We start from the raw sequence: 21672 nt of genomic DNA, 5'->3' as shown, positions 1-21672 counted from the left end.
GAGCGTGTGTGGGAAACGCGTGTGTGATGTCATAAATGTTCCACGCTTTCAAAGAGAAACAGCGCAGAAAAGCTCCGGCTCCACGTTCCTGCCCCGAGCCGCAGAAACGCTTTTATTATGTTTGTGTGTTTTATATCTGAACCCCTGTATACAGCAGCAAACGTCCACAGCAGGGTGTTTGTGGCTTTGAAGGAAAACGGTGTCCATCTGCAGTCACGAGCAGCACATGTTTATACAGACAGATTGAGACTACAGAGGCTTTTATTTTGTAGGATCACAGAAATGCTTCAGGCAATAATTTTACCTTTATGTTGAAAATCAGTTCTTGACATGTTCTTCTTCAACTATAGTGATAATAAACCCCCCTCATTCAGCCATGGGTGAAAAACCTGAAGTCAAAAATGTGTTTTTATTATTTATGAGGCTCAGTAAGAGTTCTTAGCCTTGGAAAAGCTCCCCGAGCTTTTTCCAGATGGTCGATGCCCTTCATGGACAAACCCCTCGCCTCATGGAAACAATAAGCTGGAGCTGCTCTTTCTTGAGTTCATGTTCGGAACTTTGATTTCTGTTTTGGGGTTTGTGGGTCCTTTTTTGATCAGCTGTAAAACAGCCTGTTTGTTGTTTCCAAGAAAAGCTGTTTTGTCTCACTTTTGATCGGGACTGTGTGTCCTGGCAGTTCATTGTTCATTTAGAAGACACTCTCTTGAAGAGCTCTCGCGATCTTAAGATAAGATAACCTTTATTAGTCCCACACGTGGGAAATTATTGTTAAAGCAGTGGACAGTTGCATAGACAAATTAGAGAAAAACAATAAGACTGTACACAATAGAATAGAATAAAATACTATAGACAATCAAATAAAATAGAATACAAATGCTATATATGATATGAGTATAATACAACGATGCCAGAAAAGAGTATTGCACTTAGTGTTATTGCACATGTGTGGATGTGTTTGATCAGCTGAAGTCTTTGTTGTGGAGTCTGACAGCCGTGGGGAGACCTGTGAAATCTCTCCGTCCCACACCGTGGGTGCAGCAGCCACTGAAGCAGCTGCTCAGTGCTGTCAGAGTCTCCTGCATGGGCTGGGAGATGTTGTCCAACAGGGGTGACAGCTTAGCCACCATTCTCCTGTCAAAGCTTGGCTGAATTGTGTTAAATCGTTAGAGATGTATCTAAACAGAGACATGTCTGTCATACCTGTGCTCCGTCACCCTCAGCAGCTCGGTGATTATCTGATAATCATTCGATTATCAGCACCTGGCTGCTAGCGTTGACTTTGTCAGCTCACCCAGTGTGGACATATGTGTCTGTATGTGTGGCTCCCCTGAAGTCACTGAGGGCGGTGAAAAGATCCATTTGAATTCTGATTAATTTGTAAAATGCAGCCAATTATCTTCTGTCTTTGTGTTAAATATTGCACTAAGCTATGAAGTGTAATGGGTCGTACGCTGCATGCGCTGCTGCGTCGCCGCTGTTCAGGGCTGGATGGTCTCATTTATGTGCAGTGACAAGCACAACATACAGCAAGTATAAGGTGTTAAAACTGTGTTTGAATAAATCTGTTGTTACTGTCCTCCCAGCTGACAGTCTTTTTGAGTGTTCAGTCTTTGACAGATGGAGAAAAAGCAGAAAAACACATTTCGGTTGGCTTGAGACTCGCACACAGTCGGCTCTGTGTTCCTGTTTATGGAGTTTCCTCAGCAGTGACCTCACTTCCTTCCTGTCAGCCTTCATTTCCTGACCAGCGGCTGGTTTCATACAGACCACTTACACACACAGCAATGTTTCCATCACTTCAGAGCAAATCTCAGTGAAGTACTAACTGTAACTGTCATGATTTACGTTACAGGGACCTAAAGGTTCTGGGCCCAGGCAGACCAGAACCCACAAGGTGACTGTGTGTCCCCATAAAGCAGTGAAACAGGAGCAGTCACACACCCACAGACATGTTTTCCTTTTCTTTATAAATGCTCTCTGTGTTCAAGTGTCCACACAAACTCTGCCGTTTCAGTGACGCGAGTCACCGAGACAAACCAGCGCGGCTCTCAGGTTTTCTTTTTTCCTGGGTGGGGAGTCGGGATCAGGCGTGGGGTGGTGACACACTACAAAAGACATTTACTTCAGCAGCAAACATACCTTACATCAGGCTCAGCTAACAGATGGGTTGCAGTTGTAGATTATCCCTCGTGTCATACACATTCAGGTAACTAACATGTGATGAACACACAGAAAGTGAGCCAGTTATATCCAGTTGTTTATCATTATAATTATATCGGTGTTCCACTTATCCTCGATAAAGAGGATGTGACAGATGTTACAAAGCAGAAGAGGATTCTGGGATATCGAGCCGTTTGCATCACCAGCAGTGAGTCAGACTCGTTCTCAGTGACTGTGCACACTATTCGCTGTTTTCAGGATCACAGCCCAGCAGCTGAGAATCAGCACCATGTCTATAATAACATTATTTATAATAGCATCATTTTGAAGTGTGAATCTTGCAAAGTAGGAAGCGGGAGGTTCAAACACAAAGCCCAGATTGTGGAACTATTGGGAGTTTATTTAGCAGCACAGAACATTTCACTGTAAGGCGAACCCTGACTGCAGACAGGGTTGAAGGTTCAACTCTGACAGAAAACACTGAAAGTTGGAGGAAATGTGTTACAAACCTTAAAAACGCATTTCTAAAATAAAACCCTTTCAAAATATCCACCGTTGAAATCTCTGACAGTTCTGGCTCACAAACACTTTTTTGTATCAAACTTGAATGTTTGCGTGTCGTTCTGAGGACGCACAGAACCTGCTGTTCATTTTACATCATTGTGCTTTTGTCCTAATACTCTTAATTTTAAGTCCTACAAACCAGGTTGTAACTGTGGGAAATGTTTCAGTTAAAATCACAAATGAAGTCATGTATCTGAGGGGACACTTGTTCTTTCCTGGCTCATACTGCAACAGCCCTCAGTTTAAACTTAAAGCATAAAGATGTTGGACCCATTAACACTGTTCACCACACAAACTGTCAATAAAGTTAGAAGTCTTGAAGTGCCGGCGATTCACTCAGGAAGCCCAAATGCTGACACAGTGCATAAGATCCTGCTGGATGTCAGAGAAACACGTACGTGACTCTGCAGCGCCACCTGGAGTCTCACCTGGACAGGCTGTCATCATACCTGCGGGGAAATCAATATGTCTCAATATTTCTTGTGTTCAGCTGAGGTTGTTCCTGTTTTTAATTCATTTATAAGGAAATATGTTTTAAAACATACGTCTAATCTGTCAGCTTTGAACAAATAAGTAATGATGTCACTCACTGCTTGACACAGTCTGGGATCTGAACATGCTCAGTGGGGATGACGTTAGAAAGTTCCTTTAAGCTGCTGATGAACTGAAGTTTCCTGCTGAACTTGGTGCTGAGGATGAAATAAAAAGACAGTTTGAGTTTTAGTCATTCAGATATGACCACTTCCTGTCCAAGAAAACAGCATGATGGGGTTTATAAGCTTTTACTAGCAAAACAATGGTCTGTGTCTGTATCAGACGGGTGGTGATGAAGAAAAGATTGTGCACCTGATGAAGGGCTTGATGATGGTAATGAGAGCTTTAATGTACCAGGTGGGATGAACCACATAGAAACCCTTCAAGTTCTTCCTCAACCTGCAGGCAGAAAATCACCAAAATCATAAAGAAACACCGAATTAGGGACTTGGAATAAACCAGCGGTCCCCAACCTTTTTTGCGCCACGGACCGGTTTATGCCCGACGATATTTTCACGGACCGGCCTTTAAGATGTCGCGGATAAATACAACAAAATAAAACTAGTACCGGTACCGAAAAAAACGAAGATTTATTCATAACACACGTGAAAAGACCCAGGAAAACCGAGTTAACAATCAAAACGATAACAAAATAACGCTGAAAACCGATAAAACCCCTGAAAACCACACATTTCACACCTGAGCCTCAACTCTCGAGGTCCGGTACCGGTCCGAGGCCCAGGGGTTGGGGACCGCTGGAATAAACCAACCATCCAACCAACATCCAATCATCCATCCAGCAATGGTCTCCCATTTATCCATTTCTGGGTCATGGATGTTAGGGCCTATGTCAGGGTTAAGGGTCAAACAATGAAGTACAATTTGTGAAGTAAAAGACAAAAAAAAAGTTAAAAGACTGAAAACAGGTGAATGAAGGAGGAAATAGATTAAAATTATGCCTGGCACACCTGAAAATCACCTGAAAATCAGTTCATGACATGAAGACGATGTCCTCCAGATATTCATAATAATAATAAACCCCTCTCCTTCAGCCACGAGTGAAAAAACTGGATCTAAAACTGTGTTTTTATTATTTATTAGGCTGAGTAAGCATTCTTAGCAATGAAAAAGATCCCTGAGCTTTGGACACATCAGTGAAATAAAGCTTGAATATGTGCCCATTGATAAAGTCCTGATCAAAAGTTTAAGACCACGTGAAAAATGGCAAAAACTCCTATTTTGCATCGTTGGATCTTAACAAGGTTCCAAGTAGAGCTTCAACATGCAACAAGAAGAAATGGGAGTGAGACAAAACACGCAACAGAAACTGGGAAGTGTAAAGGATGAATAGCAGCTCGCCCTGCCACCACCACGACCCGGCTTTGGATAAGCAGACGATAACAGATGGACGGATGGATGTTCGGACCTGCTTTTTCTTACCTGCGGTCAATGGTGGTGTAGCATTCTCTGAGCCAACTGATTCCTGGCAGTTTGTCCTTCTGACCTCCAGCACAGAGATACACAATCACATAGTTTTCCGCCACCATCAGCTCCAGAGTGCCCACTACGAACCTGATACATACAGAGAGGCAGTGGTGAGGCGGTCGATCGCAAAAGCTCTGAACTGATCTGCCGCATTGCCACTGGTCAATTATCTGACAGCTGAACCAGAGCCAGTTCCCCTTCAGCACCATCACATCCACAAAGACTCTTACTGGTTTTACACTGGAACCCGTAGTGGGTCTGTGCACTAAGACAAATTCAGCCTTTTGATCCGTCTTTTTCTTCGCCACGACTTTGAGTCTGATTCTCACTGTGGGGTAGGTAAGAGCAGTGACTCAGAGGTGAAGGTCAGGGGTCAGAGGCCAATGTGTGTTCATTACCTGAAAAGATTATCCATCACATACTGGTAGTTCTCCAGACAGTTTTCTGGCAGGTAACAGGAGGAAAACACGATGATGTCATTCATACCATCTCCATAGTAACCTGGATTGCCAACAGGTGTTAAAAGTGTGAGGGGGCATAAGATACAACAACAACAACAACAATCTTTATTTATAGAGCACATTTAAAAGCCTTGGGCATACCAAAGTGCTTTACATAAAACAATAAAAAATAAAACAGTTCACACATTCACATCAAATACATAAAGGTAACGAATTATGTTCACAGATAAAAGCCGCCAATAAGAGTAAACTGCAGCACATAGGTTATAGCAAGGTAAGACTGTACCACCATGATAAAAGACACCAGTAATGGAAAGATAGCAGAGAATTTAATACAATAGGTCAATAGGTCACTGCAAGCAAGCCAGCATTTAACTGGCAGAAAAGGCAAGTTTAAAAAGATATGTTTTTAGCCGTGATTTAAAAGAATGAATAGAATCAGACGCCCGGATGCCAATCGGGAGATTGTTCCACAGCTCCGGTGCAACTAGAGCAAACGATCGATCACCTCTAGATTTCAGTCGAGATCTGGGCTGAACCAGCAGTAACTGTGAGGATGACCTTAAAGCCCTAGCAGGAGCATATGGGTTTTAAAGTTCCTTAAGATAGCTTGGTGCAGTGTTATTGGTAATTTTAAAAGTAAACAACAAATTTTTAAATTGAATACGATATTTGACAGGCAACCAGTGCAGATCAGCGAGGACAGGAGTAATGTGGGCAAACTTCTTGGTTTTAGTTAGAATGCGTGCTGCAGCATTCTGAACTGTCTGTAATCTATGTAAAAGGGAAGAGTGGAGACCACAATAAAGTGAATTACAGTAATCTAGCCTTGACGTTACAAAGGCGTGGATGAGCTTTTCTAGGTCTTTATACGGGATATAGTGCCTGGCCTTAGAAATAAGGCGAAGCTGGTAAAAACTAGATCTGACAACAGCAGACACTTGTTTATCAAGTTTAAAAGAGCTGTCAAATAAGACACCCAGATTCCTAACAGTGTCAGAGAAAGAACTAGTGAGAAAACCAAAGGCATCCCGAAGTTTGGCACGAAGGGCATTACTACCAAAAATCATAATTTCGGTTTTCTTATCATTAAGGATAAGAGTTTTGCCAAAAGCCATTTCTTGACCTCACACATGCATTCTCGGAAGCTATTCAAAGACAGATAAAACAGGTAAATCAGTGCACAGGTAGCTAGCAGTACCTCCATGAGACAGCACCCTGAGGAACGGCTCCAGGACGCTCATATTGACCCGGCTCTCCTGCGGAGGGTCACCTGTAGTGAAACAACGCCACCTGGTGCCATGGCTGTCCACCACATCCTCCCTTTCCAGAAAACCCAGTCCGCTCTGGTCTGTTTCCATTAGGCAACCAGTTTGTGGGTCAGACCTGGAGCTGTGACCTCTGTGGTGGCTGGAGGCAACACCAAGATGCCGCAGGTCATCTGAGAAACAATCAGGTAAGAAGATAAACAGCTGTTCGCAAACCTTGGCCTGTATGACCTCTCTATGACCGCTCACCTTCCAGGTCCAGGTCGTACATTGGGAAGGGCAGCGATTCGCTGTCTGAGGGTGTCTCTATAGCATCTAGATCAAAGTCAAGTGCTTGGTCGTCTTCATCTTCAGGGGAGGGGGAAAGGAAGACAGAAGGCAGGTCATCAGAGACCATGGACCCGCTGCGACCTGCAACCCAACACCAAAGAGCTGAAACGAAATGAAACGAAAACTGTGGAGTTTTAAAGAGAATTCCCAGCTATTGTTTCGTTACCTAATGACAGGCTGAGAGTCGGAGCCACCAGGACTTTTTTCTTTGCTTGCGGCGGGCTGGTCAAAGCTAGAGTGCTGGGAGGAGCTGCAGAAAGAGAGAACACGGTATGTCAACAGTGACATACCTGCTGAATGTTTCTGTTTACCAATGACAGCCACCCGGCCTGTTTGGATTTTTATTTTCATTTTTTTAAAGCAAGTAAGCGCAAACATTAGTTTTTGAAGGAAAAAAAGCCTAAAAGCTGCAGATTCTGCCTGCCTCGACTCAGCCACATGAGATCACAGAGCAGCACATGCTGAGGTACATAGTGTGCAGTGATTCCCAACTTTTTGCAGAGTCAAGCCCAACAGACCTCCAAAGTTCACGTGGCCTTCGGATTAGCTCAAGAACAGCACGTAGAGAGCTTCATCAAAAAGGGTTTCCAAGGATGAACAGCTGCATCCGAGTCTTACATCAGCAAGCACCATCTAAAGCCTCGGATGCAGGGGTGTAAAGGATGCTGCCACTGGACTGTAAAGGAGTGGAGACGTGCTCTCTGGAGTGACCAATCACGTTTCTCCATCTGGGACTGTGATGCATGAATCTGACTGCACTGTGCCAAGTGTAAAGTTTGGTGGGGGCGGGGGGAATCAGACAGCATCACTGTCTGAGCTCACAAATCTGCTTCTGAAAGATGTGGTCAAAGGCTACGTTCACACTGCAGGCGAAAGCTCATCAAATCCGACTTTTCTGACCATGTGCGACCCATCTATCCGATCATGGTGTGACAGTGTGAACGGCGCAAATCCGATCTGGGTCACTTTCATATGTGGTCCTGAATCCGATACATATCCAATGTTTCAGAAAGCGACTGCTGTTTGATGGTCAGGTCGCATTAAATACGTCTCTTAAGTCTGACACAAGACAGACGCCAATTATCAGCGCCGGAGAAGACATCACGAACGCTTCCTGTCCATCCAGTGAAACTGTTGGGAACAACGTTGGAGAAACGTGAACATTTTATTTGTACTGCAGCTATCCTTTGAAGCACCGCTCCTCTAAAACAGCAGTAAGTTTGCTCTGGGTCTAAACGGAGCGCGTTGTGTGTGACGTCTTCTTTTGCACATGCGGCCGCTTTGAGGGTTCACAAAAGGTTCAGGTTCAAGGTTCAAGGTTCTTTATTTGTCACATGCATAGTTATACAAGTATAACACACAGTGAAATGTAGCCTGACACGCTCCTCGACATGTGCAAAAATTGGGGGGGGTGTAGAGGTAGAACATTATATATATATATATATATACATACAAAGAGGGCGTTTGCTGTCGCATTTTGTTTGTACTGTGAACACGCAGACAAAAAAATCGGATGTGATCAAAAATCGGAGTTGAGCATTAAGACCTGCAGAGTGAACGTAGCCTGAAACTTCCAGAAACACTCTGAAGCTGTTACAGCTGCAAAGGGGGCCGACGTTGTATTACAGCCCATGGACTGCGAGTTTCACTCAGGTTCACACGCATCTGTGAATATATACATAGATAACAAAATAATGTCTTTATTATTAATTATTATTATTTTGTATATAATTTAATATGTATTTTAAATTTTCATTCGTCTTTTTAAAGGATTACTTTACAAATATAAATTGATCTTAATTTGCCTTTCTTTTTTTCGAGGCAGCGATTGAGCAGGAACAGGACCCGTCCTTCGGTAGTAACTGTTGCTCGTACTCAGCCACAGTAGTTTTATCACCCCGCGGGGTGATAAAACTACTGTAAATGTCTGCCACAAAAGCTGCTTGGCCATGACTGTTTGCACAGCTCAGCATAGCTCAAAGTCAAACCATGAGCTGTAGCTGGCTACGTTTCACTGCCTTGAGCCTCATGTTTGCTTCCTTCTCCTATTTTTGTTCCTTGCTCTCTTCCTTGCATCCCCTATCTCCTTATTGCTCTTTCCTGTCATGCTTAGTTGGACTACCTAAGGGAGGATGAGTCCCGGTGACAGCTTGATGGGTGATATGGGCAGCCTTTCTTTGTTCTGTGGTTAGAGGATGGTGTTTAAGGAGGGAGAGAATAGGAGCTCCAAACAGAGGAACCAGGTACCAGGCAGCAACAAGGCCAAAGTGTCGGGGCCTGGGTCTAGGCGCCCAGGGCTCATGTATCTTTGTATACATGTATATTTTTCTGTGTGTGGTGTTTTGTTTTCTCTGCTTTTTCCCTTCGTCTCTCCGTGTGTGCTCCCGGATGATTTGGGTCGCCTGAGGGATCGCATCCCCGGAAGTGTTTGTGCGCTAGAGGCAGCCACAGCAGCTGCAGCAGATCGTCAAGGGAGCTGTATTTAAGAGTGTGGCTGAGCTCTGGTCGGCGCTGGATCCTTGAGTCAAAACTCATTAGTCCAGCCGTGGACTTTTGTATGAGAAAACCGTCACGACTGTAGATATCCCGCTAACCTGAGTGTGTTTGTGTGTTACCAGGAATCGGGGTGGTTTTGGAGTCATGGTGTGGGAACGGGAGTTTTGGGGGTTGCCCCTTTTCTCACCTTGCATGGACTTGTGCACTGTGTGGGATTCAGGGAGAATCGCCAAGTTGTGTTTTTCCTACTTTTACTGCTACTCCACAGTCTGCCATCGCAGCCCGTGACACAGAGTTCTGCAGCTTTTCTTCACACTCTGCTATCGAGTTAAATGACACGGATATAAAACACAGAATAACTGGCAGGAACTGAAAAGTTATTTGGAGCTGTGCATGGTTAAGAGAAAAAGGCTGAAAGCTGTGTTAAACCAGCATTGTTACCAAAACATGTACATGCTTAACATTCAAAGACCAGTGAAAACGCTTGTTATACTGGGAGGAAGTGATTGGCCCGTAAGTCTTAGAGCTGTATGGTTTGTAGACTTTGAACTTGGGTTTCTATTAATCAGTGGAATTCATTGTATGGAGGTTTGCCTTCAGTGTATAGAAAAACGAAACGACTGCAAAGCATTTGCTCATTTTCTGTGTAGTTAGATATTTTATTCCTGCCAACTGTTGAACAGGCGCGACAGGCAGCTACGCGAGTCAGCGGCGTCCTCTCCACACTCCAGGCCAGCTGGGGGCAGTAATGCACTAGTGATGGTAAATTTGATTCTTTTTACTGAATCGATTTTAATGAGTCACTCACCAAAGTGAATCGCATTTTTTGAGTCATTTGATTCACTGAGTCAGTTGGGCTTGTGAATCATGATTCATGAGTCAGTAAAGTGATTCTCGAGTACTGAACGATTCGTTCATGATTCGCGCATCACTATAATGCACCACCAAAAAACACAAAGAAGAAGTTATGCGGTCCTGCAGCGGCTAAGTTACCGTCTTTGGAGCTCGCTCTTGCTAACAGTGATGACTTGGTGGTGCACAGGGGAGCAGATTCCAGTCCAGCTCTGGTCTGGTTCTGATCTTTTTACTGGGCACGTCGGGGCATTGCTTTGGTTTATGAACAATATCGTATCCTGTGTGATTGTTGTTGGTTGCCCCGCTCCCTCCACCCATGTGGTGGAGTAGATGGGCGCAGCTCTGTCCAGCACAGCTGTCGTTGGTGTCTCTGGTTGTTTTGATATTTTGTCTCTGCTCTAGATTTCAGTCTGTGGACGGCTAACCTGGCCATAGGTGTGAACGGTTGTTGGTGGCACAGTGTGTGGGTGCACGCCGCCTCCGGTCGCTGGGAAGTGGAATTATTTGCAGATTTGTATTTGAATCACAAAATTATTGTAAAGGTTTGAGATGAAAATGTTTATTTTAATTTAATTACAGCTGAAAATGTATGAAGCCATTTCAAAATATTATTGTTTTAAAAGCTTTGTTATTTTTTATTTTATTCTATTGTTTTATTTTTCATTTCCTGTATGTATTTACAGTAACATACTGCTATTTATGGTTTTTTTTAGATTTCAATATTTTTGATGGCTTCCTTAATGAGTTTGATGTTTTTTTCATTATTAATATTTTATTATTGCTTTCCTCCTGTGCGCAGCTTTAAGCTATGACTTTGTAATACACATGTATTTATTTTGAATCACCGTATTTGCTTTCGTATATTTTTCTTTCTTGTGGCATCAAAAGAGCAGAGAAAAGTTCATCGTCTCAGAAACAACAAACTGTCTGCGTACCCGGTCTCTGTCTCGTGGCTGTCAGTGATTTATCCTCCGAGTCGCCACCGCCTGACAGAACACAGGAAACAATCAGAGAGGAACCTCCGAAGAAGAAGAAAATAAAGGAATAAAGGAGCAGCTGTCAGAGTTACCTGGCTGGACATCAGACACCTGCTGCAGTTCATCTGCTGGAAAATTGTAAATATGTTGAGAAGAGAAAATGTCATCTGAAGGAAAAACAACTGGATGAGTCTTCCTTACCCTCCTTGTCTTCCTCATCCTCCTTACACACATTGCCTTGTTCAGCCTCCTCATTTCCAACAGATATTTGCCCCCCACATTCTTCCTCCTCCTCATCTTTAAAACCAAAAACACCACAGAGTTCATGACAGGGACTGGCCTGAGACCAGGACGTACCGTTTGTTCTCCATACCCTCTGACCGCTCTGTGCGTGGCGTGGAGATGAGCGGTTTGTCACCCGTTTCCTCGTCGTCTGCAGAGAAATGCAGATTCAGGTTTGAGTTTTCCTAAAGCGATAGTGCTCCTTCAGTAATAGACACAGCAGTGTGATTTGGTGATATGATTAATTTCACTGATGATGTTCATTTGTTTGAATGAACTCTACATATTGGATCTCAGTGGGTCAGCATGAATGAACGTGAGTGTATTTGAATACATGAATAGTGTCTGACATGCCTGACGGCTCTGTCAGTACCTGATCGACCGTCTGCAGCAGACGTTGCGCTCACAGCTGTCGCAGTGCTAGTAGAGGTCGTATCATCTGTTAAGCTGTTGGCTGCTTGGATGCTCTCGGTAGCTTTGGCTTTCAGAAATGATCTGCACACAGAAGCACACTGAGCGATACTTTACTTCTGTTTATTCTTTTTTCTCTCGTCCAGTAATGCTGCCTAAATTTCACTCTTACCCACTGTGGCATGACCCGGCCACAGAGTTACACACTCACACACTTTCCTGTTTCTCTAACGCTGCAGCTTTACAGCAGCACACAGCAACAACAACAGCAACCAGCTCAGGCCCAGAGTGTGCTGTCTGTGATCAATAGCAGTCTTCAGTCTGCTCCAAAACTGTGGAACAAAGTGCCCTTCACATCTCCACCTCCCTGACATCACACATGTTTCAAACCTGTCTGAAACACACTGTTACTCTCTGCGTTTTACATCAGGATGACCTCTGACTGCTTCGATTGTCTGATTTCTCACTAGGCTTTTCTTATTTTCTTAAATTGTTCTTATGTGTTTGATTATTTTATATGTACGTCCCAGCTGTTGTTTTTAAAGGTGACTCAGACTGTGACTGAAGCTAGCTCTATCGTCTCTTTAGGGCCCCTCCCCTCGCTAAAAGCCCTTGTTCTTCTGATTGGCTGCAGAGGAGCAGGAGCCCTGGCCATAACGACGCTACAGCTGGACGTATCTGTTTGTTAAATGATTTTGTTTGATTACATTTCAAACTGAAGGAAATCAAAAGGCTGAAATGAACTCTGACCTCTGTGTTTCCTCATCAGGCTCCTCCTCTCGTGACTCCATGTTGTTACTGCTGCTGAGGATCAGTGAGACCGCGTTAGTCCAGAGCCTGCTGCCAGATCAAGACTAAACGAGCTAACATTTCTGGTGTTTAGCATGGAATTCATGAAAACATTATTCTGTAACATTATAACCGTCAGCACACTGTGAATCAGCTGAAACGTTGCTGCATTAAGATCTGAGAAAACACTCTGGGCTCAGGTCAATAATCTTTATTGACACAACTGTTATCTAACAAAAACAGTGCAAAGGAAAGACAAAGAACACATTACAAAATAAAAGTCTAAGCAGAAAAAGACTTCCTGTGATAAAGAAAAGTTTGAGAGTCAGAAAAGACTTACAGCGAGTCCTCAGAAAGACGACGGCCAGGTGAAGTCAGACAGGTGAGACGGGTTCAAGGTAAATAGCCGAGATCACCTGAGAGTCAGTGTGTGTGTCTGAAGGCTCACCTGATGACATCACACCTGCCTTTAGTGAGTTTATGAGTGAACTCTGATACCTGAGCCCCTCCCTCACCCGTCTCTCGCTGTACTTTTAGCCAACAGGACAACAGAGGTGTGGCGGGTTTGATTTGTTGGTGCAACAAGAGGCCCGCCCCGTTACCACAGCAACTATGACTGTACAAGTAGACATGCAGGTGTGGAAACTGCAGCATGCAGGTCGCTACCTGCTGCATGTGTGTCACTGTGGTTCAGGTATTACTGTTTCATGAGAACATTAAAAGATCCCAGGGAAGGAGGAGCATGTGTGAGTCTGTTGCACCAGTGCTTTGGTTAGGACTGCTGGCAGGGGCTCAGAATGAAAAGCTTCAAATATTTACAGGATACTTTGGTGGCTTATCATTAATGAATAATTCTGAGAATTTTGGAGTTGCTTTATAAATGAGCAGAACATATAAATGCTGTAGTTATATACACTGTAACCCTGCCCTCCAGGATCAGGGACTTCCTGTCCAGGTGGTTAACATTGGCACCGCCTGCTCCTCCACCCTGACCCGAGGCTAAGTCTTCGTGTCTACGCCCTGCACACTCATGATCGCACACCTCCCTTCCCCTCTAACACCATCAGTAAACTTGGTGACGACAGAACGGCCGTTGGCCTGATCAGCGGAGGAGACGAGATTGCGTACGGGGAAGAGGTTAAACACTGTCGAGATGTCGTGCTGACTACAACCTTCTGCTCAACACCATCAAAACGGAGGAGACTGTAACTGACGTCATAGGGAAACACATTCCCCTAACTGTGTTCGCCGAGCGTCCTCCTTGAGACTCCTGGGGGATCTTAGAGAACGTGCTCACCTTCTGCATCGTGGCCTGATATGCCAGTTGCTCAGTGTCAGACACTAAAAACCTGCAGAGGGTCATTAACACAGAAGATCTTCGGCTGTCTCTGGAGGACGTGGTCAGCGCTTAGTGTCTCGTTGCCCCTGCGTGACCTCGTGCCCTCTGGGATCAGGTGCAGGTGTCTGAAAGGCAGGACGGCGAGGCCATCAGAGCGCTGAGCCCGCTGAATGGCCCTAGTGATGAATGCACGAGTGAATGTTTGGATGGTGGTGTGCTGAGATGAAAGCCTAGCAACAACACAGTAATAGTTATGTTGTCTCTATCCTGTAGTGCATTTTGTGCATCAGACGATAGTTTCAATAATATACCAGTGGAACATTTCTAAATAACAACTTGATGTACTTCAGTATTTCCAGTACTTTGATCATTTCTTTCTTTATTTAGTGCCACTCGAACATTTTCACTGCACTGTCTCCCTCAGGAAGATTTCTTTGCAGATTTTTCCATAAGAATCATGGAACAAGCTGATTGGTTATAAATGCAAACAGTCATTAAAACTCAGAGCTGAACTGAAATGAATGTATTGCATCTGATAACTGAAAATGAATCTTATAAATGTAAAATATGAATAAACAAGTGAAGATTTTTCTTCCTCTCTTTGAGCTCATCATCCAGGCTTGTCTCATCCTGTGCAGCTGCAACACCGCCCAGTTCAGCCTCTTCATTCCTCCGTCTCAGCTCCCTGTCTCTTTACAACAATATTTCATTGCAGTAATTTATGCGTCCTTCACTGATCCATCACAAACAACAAAAGCACTTTGTGGACGGGGCGCTCCGATTTCTCCTCTTTGCTGCTGCAGAAAGCTGCTCGACTGGAATCTTCACATTCCCGGTGCCTCTTCTCTGGAGCTTGTTTTTCTTTCTGTTTGCTGGGGAAGCGACGAGCCACCTGTCACCATTATAGATCCACTCTGGACAAAGCCAGCACTTAAAACGACACTTACTCGAGGAAGATGAGGAGCTTTTTGATCCTCGTGTTCGGTAAGATAGTGTGGGCAGCTGTGGGTTATCTCTGACTCTTGCTGTCTCAGCAGCAGCTTTGGATCACAGCGGTCTCAGACAGACTTTTATCAGGAATCAACGCACGGTTTGTGGTCCTAAAGCTCCTAACCTGCACTGTTCAGCTCTATTTTTGTTCAGTCTACTTTCAGTTTTTTCTCTCGCTTATTTACCCCCTAATGGGGTTATTCTCACTTCATTCCTGAGTTTTAAGTCTTAAGTGCACTTCCTGTTTTATTTTGGTAGATTCTGTCTCTCTCCCAAACAGTGACAGCAAAGTTAAAAAACACTGTTGTGCGTGTGTCCCAGTTTCCCAGCATGCCTTGGCTGCAAAAGTGGAAGTGTACGAGGGGGCGGAGTCTGTGCTTCTGCCCTGCCGGGTAGGTTTTTTACTAGAGGACACCACAGTGACATGGACCCGCCCTGACCTCGATCCCAGCGCCATCCACAGGCGGCACGAAGACCGAGACGAGCCGGATGGTCAGAACATGCATTACCGTGGGCGCACGGCAATGAGGGCGAACGAGGCGGACCCCAAAGACCTGAGCCTCACTCTGAGCAAACCCGAGCTGTCTGACACCGGAAGTTACGACTGCATCATCAGCAAGCAGAAAGACGTGCTAAAGCTGACCGACGTAGAGCTCCAGGTCAAAGGTCAGCACCGGACTCTGCTCTCTTTGAAGTCAAAGTAGCTCAGGCACGTAAGATTTAACACACCACAGTTTAGACCACTCTGCTTTACCTCACTCAGTGCAGCAGGTCAACAGGACTAATTAAAAAGTTGATGGTTCAATTCCCTGGTTGCATCAACCCATGCATCCATCACAGTGTGAACGTTAGACAGAAAGCACTTCAACACAGAAAAGATGTCTGTGAATGACAACCTGTCCATTTAACATATGGTCACTGTAGCACACAGAAGCCCCGCCCACCAGCTTTCAGTTTTTGAGGATGACACAAATTTTTAATTATTCGGTCCTCGAGAACAAGTAAGAGTAGCATGACTTCAGATCAGGAACCACATGCTATGTTTTTCTCAGCTGCTCCGAGTCCTGGGATCCGATAGAGAAGGATGATCTTGAACTGGCTCTCAAGCAAAGCTGCTCTAGGGTCCAAGAATAACAACATGGAGCAGCTGGTTAAATCTGTGCTGAACTGACAAAACAAAACTAAATGTTGAACAAACTCATGGACATAATGATAGTTTGTGATGAAGTCGTTTGAAAAAGGCTGACATCCCCTCACACTAACCTGACCCTGACCGTCATGCACACCTTTTCTTTTACCCTCTCAGTCGGCATGTTGGAGGTGGAGGTGACAGAAGGGTCCGAGTTCATCCAACTGCCCTGCCAAACGACATCTCCGCTGCCTGCCGACACCACCGTGGAGTGGAGCCGCTCCGAGCCCATCCCCATGATTGTCCACGTGTTCCCAAACAGCAGCGCAGAGCTGCCGAAGAAACAGGACGAATTCTTCTGCGGACGCACGCGCATGCGTGAGGACTCGCTGAAAACGGGAGACCTGAGTCTGACCCTGAAGTACCCCTCAGAGCGAGACAACGGTCACTACGTCTGCACCATCAACACGGGCACGGACATGCTGAGGCAGAAAGTAGCCCTGCAGCACGTCAAAAGTGAGTGGAAGGGGACACGGGTGAGAGGGAGGGATGCGGTTCACACGCTCACATTTGGGCCTCTTTCTCTGACCAACAGAACCGTTTCCCACCTGGGCCACGGCTTTCCTGAGCGTCATGGCCATCAGTCTGGTTGCTGGCGGAGGTTTTGTAGCATATTTCTGGTATTATTTTAAGATGGGTATGCTTTCCATTTGTTTTACGTTTTGGTTCTGTGTATCTTGTGGTTTAGGTTCAGCTTCCATATTTAATGTTTTGGTTTTGGTTCTTCTCAGTCTCCACCACGGAGGTGGATGAAGGGGGGGAGTCTGTTCACCTGCAATTTAAAACCACACCTAACCTGCCAGTCGGTGCTACGGTGGTGTGGAGGCGCTCCAGGCTTGGCTTCAAGCTGATCACAGTTCATGAGTACTCAAACGGCGAAAGCAAACCAGGTGCGAAATACATGGACCGTACAGAGATGGTCGAGGACCCGCTGACATCAGGAGATCTCAGTCTGACCCTGAGGCGACCGCGAAGACGAGACAGCGGGATCTACCTCTGCACCCTCTGCAGGGGCAAAGTCGTGCTGGATGAGAAACGACTGAGGCTGGAAGTCAGAGGTAAGAACCTCGCTCCAGGGCTGAAGCTCGTACCTGCAGTCCCCTTAGACCAGTGGTTCCCAAGCTTTTTTTGCTGGGCCCCCCTTTGTTTTACAAGAAAGATGTTCGCGCCCCCCGCGTGCACGCGCACACTCATCCTCCAACCACACACGCCCATATTTTGTTCCATATTTCACACCTCAAACATTTAGTAAACAATTAAGCAAATACAAGTAAACTGCAATAAATTACAGGTAGTAATAAAGTAAACTACTAACTCTTTTAGGCTACCTCCACACCTACACGGGTATTTCTGAAAACGCAGCTGTTTCGTCCATGTAAACGGCGTTTGGAATCACCGAAAACTGAGACTTTTTTAAAACTCCTTTTTTTGCGTTTACGTGTGGACGAGGAATACAGAGTTGGTCACGCAGCGTCAAAGGTATGTGCCTTTATTCACGTCACGCTGTGGCCACGTTATTGTTTACATGAGATGAACTGCAGAACGGCAGATAGAGACACAATGCTGTTAATCTGACTGTCTGCAGGTTTTACACACTGTCCCTCCATTACAAAGGCAGAGGCGTCACGGTGTCATTATTTTACATGTAGTTGTTTTTTTCCTGTGTAATAATGTTCAACATTGCATCAATACATTTTTCAAAAATTGCCTCTCTGTGCAAAATAGGTTTAAAAACAAACAGCTGTGGGATCCTGTTTGTCCGTGATTTGAACCGAGGGAACAAATCGTGGCAGGATCAGCCTGATGTTATTTGTATCCTGCTGTAACTTTACTGTATAAAGAGCAAACATCTCCAACATGTCAGGAGCAGTTAGTCATTACAACAAGTGTTTGTGAACTAAAGATCAAGAATGTGGGATCCTGTTTGTCCGTGATTTAAACAGCCCAGCGCTGCTCCCGACGCAGGGAAAACCAACCCTGCAGGGAGACCTACCTCCGCACCTGTGCAGGTGAAGCCAAAGGGCAGATTTGCTTCACCATATTTTCAGTCTTTGGCTTAGAATGAAGTTGGTTTGGAAACATATTCAGCGATGCTTCATCTCCTGCTTTGTGTTTCTGTAGGCGCCGTGCTAGCAGTGTCCAAGCGTTTTGTTTGTTTCTCCCCCTTTCATCCCACACCCCCCTGCCATGGCTCTGCGCCCCTCCTAGGGGGCGGGCCCCACACTTTGGGAAGGTCTGCCTTAGACTCCCATGTTGAAACATGTTTACAGCCTGATACAGAAACAATTTAGATAGTTTTCCCCTTTGGACCTCCTGTACATCTGTGTGTACACTTGAATATTTGACATGATGTCAGCGTCATATAAAGATACTGCAGGTAGCCTGCAGCTTTAAGAGGAAACAGAAAAAGAGAAAGTGGAGGACGTCCCAGAGGCTGTACTCACAGTCACGGAGCTCCTCGGAGTTCTGTTATCAACACTTTGGATTTACTTATGAAACTTCATTTTTGGCTCCAAAATTACAAAACATGGAGTCAACAAACAACTGGGTGACATCACGGTGGATATGTATATTTTTTTATATACAGTCTGTGAGCAAATGTCTGGTCTGATGCTTTGATCGGCTGTCCTTTCAGTCCCTCAGGTGAAGGTGTCAGAGGGGGTCGATGCTGTGCTGCCCTGGAAAACCTGGATTCCTCCACCAGAAAAAGCCACTGTGGAGTGGAGCCGTCATGAGCCGTGGCCCATGATTGTCCATGTCTATCAAAGCGGCTCGAACTGTCTGGAGAAGCAGACCTGGTTGTACCGTGGCCGCACAAAGATGGAGGACGAAGATCCTCGTAAGAACAGAAACCTCAGTCTGGTCCTGCACCAGCCCACGGTGCTCGACAGTGGCGAGTATACGTGCACCATCAAAGAGGAAGAACGAGTCGTGAGGACGAAGTGTCTGAGGCTCCACGTCAGAGGTCAGAGGAGGAGCTCGTTTCCTGTTTCTGTTGTTTTCGTCTCTTCCTGCTGTCTGACCATCTGTCTGCTCCTTCTGCAGATTTCAATCACATCTCTGATGATGAAGAAAATGGAGAAAAGACTCCTTTGATCAGATATTGTGGGCCCCAGTCTGTCTGATCTCTGGCTCCCCCTCAGGTCCTCTCGGTGAACTGCGCTCAGTATCAAGCAGTAAAGAAAGATTTTAAAAGTCCAAACAAAGGAAAGGAGGAAATAAGACGGCGGTATTCAAAGGTTTTTAAACATCATCCGTTTTTAAAGTATTTCAGATGACAGAACATGTACTGTTTGTTTCTCAGGATCCACATGATAAAAAGTGTTTAGCTGACATTAACACTGTGGCAGGCATTGGTTTGTGGCACGTCTGCGGGGGAGACCGACGCACCGCAGCTCCATCATGTATACGAAGAATGAACTGGTTCCTGAGTTGTTGTTGTTCTGTACGTGTTGCTAAAAGCTGCAGCCCAGGGGTGTTGTCGCAGCAACCGGGAAATAAAGTGTGTCAAGTGTGAAATATGTGGTTGGGTCTGTGCTTACCGCCACAAACAACTGTAGGACGTCGGACCCAGTTAGGGAGATCGTCCACTTCCACAGACTGTGACAATCTCCCTAACTTCTGAATGTGGGACTGAGAAGGAGCACCCAGGTGCAGACACGCCAGGAGACGGAGCTGAGTTTACACAAAAGGCGAAGCGTTTATGAGGCTGAAGACAAAAACAAAGCAGGGGGAGAGAACTACAACTAAAAGCTCAACTGTGACGACTACGGCAAAGTGACACGAACATGATTCTGAACAGGTGCACGCGAGGAAACATGAACACGCCCTGAACAGAATCATGAAAACTGACGACCTGACAGACTGAACGAAAACGCACAGGCTAAATACACACAGGAAGTGATCAGGTGAAGGGGAAACAGCTGACAGGAATAAACATAATGACGCCACAGGGGAAGTAAAACTTAACCCGTTAAACATGGAAACACCAGACTCTTCAAAATAAAACAGGAAACAGCAGGTCAAACTAGATCATTAGAACACACACAATTAGACACAAACACACGTACAACTGAAAGTAAAACACTGAGGACAAGAGAGAGCACAGGACAGGAAAAGACTCATAACTAAGGAGACGAAGAAGAACATATACTAGACTAGAACTGAAGACAAACAAATGATAATATGTTGCACGCTTGGATTAAGACGAGTTGAAACTATAGCTTTGTGAGTTTCCCTTTACTGTAAATGCAAATGTATAGACATAGCACATCGTTACACATTCGTACAGTCTCACACAGCTCTTATCAGGTGCACTGCATTATGGTTAGTGGCCAGGCTCATTTACTCCCACTAGAGCTGCTCATTTCAGGGAACACTCCCTCTTGTGGTGTAACGGAGGAGTAACTACGCTTAGAGGAACTGTCTTATTGGAGATTGGGGCACACATTATTTTACAACAGCCAAAGAAAGTAATGTTAAGGTTCTAATATTGAGGAAGGAGAGTACAAACCACCAGGTCCAGAAGAGCTTGGTCAAACAATTGATTTTAATGAACACACGCGTGGGAAGACCAGTGCCTGTTCGCAGACAGGAACTGATCTCCGACTTAATCAAAGCATAAACAGATATTTATACCATCAGGGTTTGAATTAATGACGCCCCTTCATACGTCACCGATACATTCCATACCTAGGTCAGATCAAAACCACAATGACTTTTAACACAGTTTAAAAGAACATTATCTCTGTCTCGTCTGGAACACGAGCCCCACATCCTGCAAGATGCTGTTCCTCTTTGCAGAGACAAACATGACTAATCTCTCACCTATAAATGAGTCTAACTAATGTGTGTGTTCGTGTATGTGTTGACCTTACATGCTCTCTCAATTCACCCGTTGCACTTCTGACCTTTTACCAGAACAGAGGCTCATCCTTATGTGTAATAACCTAACTGAAACTACATGTACTATATTGAATAAATGTTTTAATCAAGAACCTTTACCAAAAGCTTAATAAAAGAATATAAAAGTATAACAGACAATTTGAATAACCTAGTAATTCAAATAGCCTCGTCTAACCAGCTCCTCAGAATAACCTGCACTTAGACTCTGGTTTCAGTTTCAGTTCTGCAAACGCTCTGGAAACCTGCAGTTTCCTGTCACTCTGACTCTGTACAGAGCGTACTCAAAATCAACAGAATCAGCACATACACACTTAAGATTATAACAAGCATTCAAAAGCATTTAAGATTATAGATTCAACTCAACAGTTTAAAGTGGTTATAACTGCACCTGTAATAAAGGCTAATTGGGTACCAAAATGTTTCAACATCTGAATGCAATATCAATGCTGTAGATTATATTATTAATGCAATGGTCATGATGATGATTATTAACAATAGCAGCAAAATATCTCTCTACTCTCAATAGTAACTTATTTGAACAATCACAACATGTTAACCAAATATAATATTATAACTAAAGCTTATGGGGGGTGTCTTGTTTTTGTCTATACTGGTGTTGGCCAGAGGGGCCGATGGT

General features: G+C 44.7%; 2 protein-coding genes across 4 annotated transcripts; one reads left to right on the top strand and one right to left on the bottom strand.

The window, feature by feature from the left end:
• Positions 1 to 2705: 2705 nt before the first annotated feature.
• On the bottom strand, positions 2706 to 13123 carry LOC102192006 (BCL2/adenovirus E1B 19 kDa protein-interacting protein 2). 2 transcript variants are annotated; one of them, XM_005752612.1, is made up of 15 exons: positions 12953 to 13123; positions 12574 to 12627; positions 11786 to 11907; positions 11504 to 11563; positions 11332 to 11427; positions 11223 to 11258; positions 11089 to 11139; positions 6969 to 7052; positions 6722 to 6883; positions 6406 to 6645; positions 5142 to 5244; positions 4699 to 4830; positions 3571 to 3657; positions 3315 to 3413; positions 2706 to 3173 (listed from the first exon to the last, which is right to left on the bottom strand). In XM_005752612.1, the coding sequence occupies exons 2-15, from the start codon at positions 12612 to 12614 to the stop codon at positions 3149 to 3151; spliced, it is 1338 nt and encodes a 445-aa protein (XP_005752669.1). In that variant the 5' UTR covers positions 12615 to 12627; positions 12953 to 13123; the 3' UTR covers positions 2706 to 3148. The 2 variants fall into 2 exon arrangements, with proteins under 2 accessions (XP_005752669.1, XP_005752670.1); XM_005752613.1 differs by having other exon boundaries at positions 11223 to 11255.
• Positions 13124 to 14563: 1440 nt separating this feature from the next.
• On the top strand, positions 14564 to 20012 carry LOC102216011 (uncharacterized). 2 transcript variants are annotated; one of them, XM_005752611.1, is made up of 7 exons: positions 14564 to 14935; positions 15263 to 15607; positions 16248 to 16586; positions 16666 to 16731; positions 16862 to 17188; positions 18766 to 19095; positions 19176 to 20012. In XM_005752611.1, the coding sequence occupies exons 1-7, from the start codon at positions 14908 to 14910 to the stop codon at positions 19253 to 19255; spliced, it is 1515 nt and encodes a 504-aa protein (XP_005752668.1). In that variant the 5' UTR covers positions 14564 to 14907; the 3' UTR covers positions 19256 to 20012. The 2 variants fall into 2 exon arrangements, with proteins under 2 accessions (XP_005752668.1, XP_013771263.1); XM_013915809.1 differs by having other exon boundaries at positions 16666 to 16767.
• Positions 20013 to 21672: the final 1660 nt, after the last annotated feature.

Source organism: Pundamilia nyererei, unplaced genomic scaffold (genome assembly GCF_000239375.1).
Source record: "Pundamilia nyererei isolate P.nyererei 1_Seehausen unplaced genomic scaffold, PunNye1.0 scaffold00368, whole genome shotgun sequence".
NCBI classification, from domain to species: Eukaryota; Metazoa; Chordata; class Actinopteri; order Cichliformes; family Cichlidae; genus Pundamilia; species Pundamilia nyererei.
This window is presented reverse-complemented; position numbering and strand designations above follow the sequence as displayed.